The 7237-nt window shown below is 42.6% G+C and overlaps 1 protein-coding gene across 1 annotated transcript in view; it reads right to left on the bottom strand.

Moving 5' to 3' along the window:
• LOC101652241 (NUT family member 2G-like) overlaps positions 1 to 6166 on the bottom strand; it is a 9303-nt gene extending 3137 nt beyond the window's left edge. Inside the window, exons 1-3 of the mRNA XM_030885802.1 lie at positions 6151 to 6166; positions 1487 to 2207; positions 54 to 182 (exon numbers count right to left, since the gene is read on the bottom strand). Of these exons, the coding sequence (XP_030741662.1) occupies positions 54 to 182; positions 1487 to 2207; positions 6151 to 6166 (866 nt within the window). The remainder of the gene's footprint in view (positions 1 to 53; positions 183 to 1486; positions 2208 to 6150) is intronic.
• Positions 6167 to 7237: the final 1071 nt, after the last annotated feature.

The following is a 7237-nucleotide window of genomic DNA, read 5'->3' as shown; positions in this document are numbered from 1 at the left end:
CCACCACCACCACCCACCCCTCTCTCTCAGCCCCACAGGGCCCATGAACTCACTTTCCTGCCATCTCGTAGAAGATCATCCGGTCAAAATTGCTTGTGTGCTGCCATTCCTGCAGGGACCACCAAATTCCCTCCTCCAGGGTCATGGTGGGCTTCCGTCGGGCCAGTGATCTTAGGACTGGGCTAAAACCTCAGGCATTTCAGTAACTTTCTGAAATTATATCTCCACCCTCATTTTGACCACACACCTCCACACATCCCCTAGCCCTTATAACATTCCTCTGGTTATTGGTCCACATCAACCCCCTCTTTTATGCTTGACCCTCAGACATCGAGTACTTTTGCTTCCATTTCTACCACTCAGAAAGCCTGAGAACTCTCCTGAGATGTGCTCTTGGAAGGAACTGCCTGAAGAAAAGGATGTGCTTCGTGGGGCGAGGTGGTGAGGTACGGACATGTTCTTTCCGTTGTTCGGCCATGGGAGTAGGAATAAAGCTCTTTAAAATCATTTTTTAGAAAGTGCAAGTTATTTGATATACCAGTTGACCTACAATGACAAAGTTGCGGGGCAGGCTTGAAAGAAATGTAGGGTGTCCTTCAGAAAAACAAACTGCTCAGATGATTATTTGTTCTGTGTTTCTTTCACAAAATCCCACCTGTGATTTGCATGATTTCTATCTGTCCCTTCACATTGTAGTTAGAGAATTTTGTTGCTGTTGTGAACACTGTGCTTGTCTGCATTTCCTTTCCTTCCTAGCATTCCTTATTGAGGCACAACCTGTGTCCAGTGCTTGGCTGAGTAGATCACCTCCTAGCTCATGCTGTCCTCTTAGAAATCCTCTGAACTAATCAGAGTGGGCTGCTGGATGACATACTCAGGAATGAATCAGTGCAGTGTTTTGCTCAGCATTACCGTACAGCGAGGGAAGAACATAAGCACTTCACCATTATGCATTCACTACCACTCCCTTGCTCTAACTGCAATCTTCCAATGGAACTAGGTTGGGCATATATTTAAAAATCATTTTCTCAGGGCCGCACTCTGAATTGGATATGAGACTGGCCCACCTGTGCTCAACACCTATTTCAGAAGGTAAAAGCAAATGAGAGGAATAGGGGATAGGGAGTGTGAGCCTTAAATTTACACTATAGTTTCTCATATTACAACAGAAATTAGCTGATATGTAAGATCGTGAAAGTACTCACTAGGGCAATGGTAAAAATATTAAGGTTTGCTTCTTATGTAGGGCGTGAGGATCAATTGAAATGAAATACATTAAAGGGTATTATATACATGGACATGTGAGTAATAATTTTGAGAATGTACTTTTTAATAATGTGTCACATCAAGACCCAGCTTCGAGTATTCCTAAAGAACCTAACCACTCCTGTGAGTCCCCAAGATGTCTTTATTTGATAGCTGCACTATAATCTCAGAACGCTTCCCAATAGTACATCAGAACTGCCCCACGGACCAGGGTACTTACATTAGAAAACAGGAAAGCGCTTCAGTGTCAGGGCTTTGAGGGTAGTGCGTCTCCGCCAGAGGCTTGAAGCTTTGCCACAGTCGGTAATTCTCATAAATACTCTGGGGATTACAGGTGGAGTCATCCAAGGAGAGCCTGGATTGGGTGGTGGCCAGCCCTTCTGCAGAAACACTATGTTGTGCTGGTTGACCCTTCGCTTTGGGGAAAATGGAGGTCAGCTGGACAGCTGGTGGTGGAACTGGACAAGCTGGGAACAACCCTCTCTTCCAGGCTTGAGTTTTCACAAGAGAAGTGGTCAGAGCCATTTTCTCCACAGCAGAGGCTGCCTCTAAAGGTGATGGAGCCTGCTCAGTAGCCCCATCAGGAGCCACTGGGGCATTCCAGTTGAGGGAGGTCTTGGTGCTGACAAAGGACTTAGCTCCAGGATGCTCTGTTTCTCTCCCTTCTACTCTAACTTGAACAATGACCTTGCCAACTCCTGCCCGACTAGAGCCAGAGTCTTGAACTCCTCTGACCAGCAGTGCCTGTGACCTGGGAAAACTAGAAAGGACTAGAGGGGTGTCCTCCTGAGGGCATGCTGAAGCCTTGAGAGGCAATGAGCACTTCTCCCAGTGTGCTGGGTTTGGGGGTTGAAGAGAAGGCGAGGAAAAGTGCACTGCAGTAAAAGTCAACATGGAGTCACCGAGATTCATGGTCACATCTGGTCCTGGCACTGGAATTGCTGTTGAGACAAAGGAAGAACTCAAATGGAGGTGGTAAGTCAACCAGTACTCCAAAACTCACTGCTGAGTTGATGCCAACTCACTGCTACCTAACGGGCTAGAGTACAACTATCTCTTTGAGTTTCTGAGACTAACTCTAACTGGAGTAGAAAGATCCTTCTTTGACCTTTAGAGAAGCTGACCTTGCAATTAACACCGGAATGAGTAACCACTATATCACCAAGACTCCTTCAACCAGGTACTGGGCCATCACCCTTCCCTATAAAGTGGATAGGAATCCAAAGGATCAATCTCAACAGGTGAGAATCAGTATGGACTCTTTTATGTTGATAATTGCCAAAGTCCCAAGAGAAAATTGAATTCTATCCATAGAAATGAGGAAAAGTTAATCCCTAAAGAACTGGTAAGAGTTTCAACTAGACTACCAGGCCCAATCATTCAATGAGTGCCTATCTCAGGATATGGCAGGGAAATAACACTTCCACCCACATTGGCTGCTCCCAAGACATGGTACTGTTGATCATTTCACTGTCTGACAGGCCCCTCAGCATGCTCACCGGCAGGGAAGGAACATTATTGAAGGGAAGGCATCCTCAAGTCTTTGTTGAAGGTGTCAGATGCCAAGGGAGCAGTTTTCAACATCTCCTTTTGAGCCTTCCTTTTCCTGATAATCATAATCATACCACCCCCTTTGTGTCCCCAACTCCAAGTTGCCCTCCCCAGCCTCCCCAGGTGGGGTGCCCTGAGTGCTGACAGAGTCAGTTCCTAATCTACTTCTACTCAGAGACCTTGTCCCCACAAGAAGTGTCCAGGTTTAAATCCCCCAAATTTGAAGGGTGGCAGGGACTCTGATAACACAACTCTGACTGACGAGGCTGACCTCCAGCAGGAGAAAATTCCCTGTCCAGGACTCAGAGGGTGATCTGGCTCCAATGATGCTCCTTGATCGAAGAAAAGTAAGCTAATTTGAATCTAAACAGGAGTAGAATGGAGGCCCTTTAGACATTCTACAGTGGGGGAGGGGTGGGGGGGACCAGATGGAGTAGGACGTGGTGAGACATTCCATGAAGGGGTCCTTAAATGGTACCGTTTCCTTCAAAGGACAACTGATCATTCAAATTGTGGGGACCTCTTTGGGTGATTTGCAGTTTCTTTCTGAGATTCACTACACAGTCTACTGTAGGCTTCAATTCTCAACAGTATTAATAGTGTTGTGCCCCTAAACCCACCCTCCTCTCCAACTCTAAGTAGTAGAGTCTTGAATTTCCAGTGTAGCCAGTACTGTGTTAACAAAATTCAGGAAACATTGACCAAGGAGGTCTTGGGAAGATATAGAGAAAATAATACTGAATATTTGAAATGAGATAATCTTAGTACTTCAATAGTGTTCAGTGTGTGTACCCATGTAGTGTGTGTAGTCACCATTGTTGCATGAGCAGTCCTTGTGTCCCCAAACTCCTATGTACTACTCAAAGCTCTGGAGGCTACAGCATGGCCAGTCTTTCCATTGGTTCTTTTTCCTGTCAAGCCTTACTTTAAAAATGGCCAGCAGCCTCTAATTCTTTGAGCAGTTTTAAAGTCCTATTGTTTCTCAGATGATGAGGTTGGACATAAATATTTAGGTTTAATTTTGCAGTAACCTTAAGTCAATAATTAAACCAGCAATCAATCCTCTGCATGCTTCCAAAGTCAAAATGTTTCAAACGGATTCTACGGTGACAAAGCCTCCATTTGCCCTGTACATTTGATCCTGGCAACTAAGTTCTCCATCCCAGAGGAAACCAATGTTCCCTTGGTTTTGTTTCTCTGTTTGTTCAATTGTCTTTATTCATATTTCCATTACATGGTCTGTGATTAAGGGTAACTCATGTAAGCTGTTACTTTTAATATAAAATGTTTTCTATATCATCTCTCTGCGTACAATTAAGATGTGTTCCAATATTTTCTTTCATTAAAAGTTACACATTCTTGTCTTTTGTTCTCTTTGTCCTGGTATCAATGATCCTATTACTAATTTTTTAGACTAAATTCCAAATAATAAAACCTTGTCATTCTCCGAAACTCCAAAGTCAGCATAAGAAAACATTAGCCATATGTAGCAAATAAAAAGAGAAGATGGGATATTCCATGTCATCTAGTACATACTTATTAAAATGTTATTCCCTGCTTATTAGAAATTCAGAGGGTTTTTTTTATAAATAGTGTTATTGGGGCTCTTAAAATAATCCATACATCAATTGTATCAAGTACATTTGTACATATGTTGCCATCATCTTCAAAGTATTTTATTTCTACTTGAGCCCTTGGTATCAGCTCCTTTTCTCTCTCCCTTCCCCCCTCCTTCAGTCCCCTCCTCCCACCCTCATGACCCCTTGATAAATTTTAAAATCTTATCATTTTCATTTCTTACACTGTCCACTGTCTCCCATCACCCACCTTTCTGTTGTTTGTCCCCCTTTTGTGTGGGGGTGGGGGTGGTGGTGGTGGTTATAAGTCAATCCTTGTGATCAAGTTCGCTTTTCCCCTCATTTTCCACCTACCCTCATGGTATCACGACTCTCATTACTGCTCCTGGGAAGATTATCTGTCCTGGATTCTGTGTGTCAAGAGCTCTTAACTGTACCAGTGTACGTGCTCCAGTCTAGCCAGATTTGTTAGGTAGATCCAGGGATATGGTAATGGGAAGTTGGGGAAAGAAGCATTCAAGAGAACTAGAGAATTGTTGTATGTTTTGTTGGTGGTATACTGCACTCTGACTGACTTGTCCCTCCCTTGTGATGCTCCTGTGAGGGGATGTCTACAGATGGGCTTTAGGTATCCATTCGATCCTCACTTGTTTGCATCTGTATTATTGTTTTGGGTCTTCTGATGCCTGATACCTGATCCTGTCAATACCTTGTGATCACACAGGCTGGTGGGCTTTGTTGCTTCTCTGCTAGATAGCTGCTTGCTTAATGTCAAGCCTTTAAGACCCCAGACACTATATCTTCTAATAACCAGAGGGTTAGAGAGAGAGAACGGGGAAAGAAGTGAAAATGGCAAAGTTTGGGGGAAAATGGAGAGAATAAAATAAAATTAATATTAGTAATAATAAGAGGCAGTCTGGATAGATGAGTTGTTAAAAAAGGGGGAAGTGGGGATGTGTTTTAAGCGGAGTAATAAGACATCATAGAAAAAATGGAAGCACATTTCACTAAGAAAAGAAGAGAGACAAAGCAGAAAGGGATGGTGGGTGTGGCAGGAGATATGATTAACAAATAAATCAGAAGGAAAAATATATATACACAAATGTACACATATATATATTTAGAACAGGAAGTAAAACTTAAGAAAAAACGTGAAAAGAGAGGGAAGGAGAAAGGAATGGGTTGGAAAGACAAAAGAAAGGTAAAAGTGAGAAAGAGGGAAAACTATGTTCAGAGAATTGGCAGGAAAAAAATATATACAGAAACTAGGCTTGAGTCAAAGTAGAAAATAGATAAAATGTCAATAAAAAAGAAAACATGAATTTAAAAATTGAATAGTAAAAATAAATAGATGGACAGCAGATAAGGAAACTATATAAATTATGGGGAAATTGTGAAATGTTTTGAATATGTAGGGAGCATGTCTGCAACTAATAGCCCATGAGATCTAGTCGTGTGGGGTCTCCAAGACCCCGAAGAACCAAGGCGTTTGCCGGGGTGATTTGGAACGCTGACTGCCAGGGAGGGCGAGGTATGTGCAGGGGAGGAGAAGCACACAGCAGTGGCTAGGACTGTTGGGCAATAGTTAACTGGAGTTATTCACAGCAGCTGTTGCAGGTCTCCAACTTCAAGAAATGTTGACATCTTTTAAAAAGCAAGCAAACAACTTTTAAGTTGCTTTTCTGGCTTCCAGGAAGTGCAGGATTCACTATTGGTGGCACTTCTGTATTTACTGAGGAATTCTCCCCGTGCTTACTATCTGGCAGCCACATTGCCCTTGTCCTGATTCAAGACCTCCTTTTCAATACATTAAGTCTATTATCTTTTACTCTGTGCTCCTTGGAATTAAGAAAGAATTAGCTGACCTCTCCTATTTAGCATCCCCCATGTGACCTTTGGGTGCAAATTCCTATCATAAGGCCAGAAAGCCAAGTCCCCAGAAGCCACACCATGTACTCTGAGGTCAATCTACTATAGACGCACCCTCACTGGATGATCATGAAGACTGTATGATTCATACCAGAAGGTAAGACACAAAGCACATATACATACTGCGTATCTTAAATGCCTTCCTTTATATAACAATGACATTTGGTGTTCTGACTGCTCTTTTTCATGTATTCTCCTTCAGAGTTTGAACACTTTTCTAATGCATATCTGAAGTGCTGTTGTTGAATTCTGTGTCCTATGTCTGAAGTGTGTTGACACCAGTGAAATTTAGAATAATTTCTTCCATGTGTTTCTGTTCATGTAGACTCATGCATATCAGCGTGTTCTTTCATGTACTCTCCTCATCGGTATCCAGAAGGGTCAGAAAATCATGATTTATTTAATTGTGCTTCTGCAAATTAATTATGTCATTCCCTAGAGGCACAACAACGAAAAGAGAGCCATGTCCCCAAGAAGCCAAACTTTGTTCCTTCCAGGTCCAACCAACCGCACAAGAAGAGCCTTGGGGAAGGCGAGACTCGCTCAAGATCTGGTGTCTAGCATCAGTCAGGAAAACAGAAAAACAAGCACCTTAACAAAAAAAGTTATCTCTGACCTGAATTATAGAAGTGTTGATGTTCCAGAAGGCCTATAAGTTAAGTATGAAAGTAGCATTTCATTAATAGATTATTAAAAAATGGAAACTGTGATAGGGTACTCACAAGAGCCCCCTACCAAAACAAACCCGGGCTTGTGATGAAGAGGCAGACTAGAAATGTATTACTGACATGTGAGAGGCTGTTGCCTAACTCTCCTGAAAAGTGGGTGAGTACGTCAGTCCAAAACTAAATGGAAAAACTAAATCAGACAGCTATGGATCCAGAGGGCATGGGCACCTCTTTTTTTTTAATTTT

Source organism: Echinops telfairi, unplaced genomic scaffold (assembly GCF_000313985.2).
Source record: "Echinops telfairi isolate 266 unplaced genomic scaffold, ASM31398v2 ScPeMD7_1;HRSCAF=3_0, whole genome shotgun sequence".
Lineage (NCBI taxonomy): Eukaryota > Metazoa > Chordata > Mammalia > Afrosoricida > Tenrecidae > Echinops > Echinops telfairi.
Note: the sequence above shows the minus strand (reverse complement) of the source record. Positions and strands in the feature narration are given on the sequence as shown.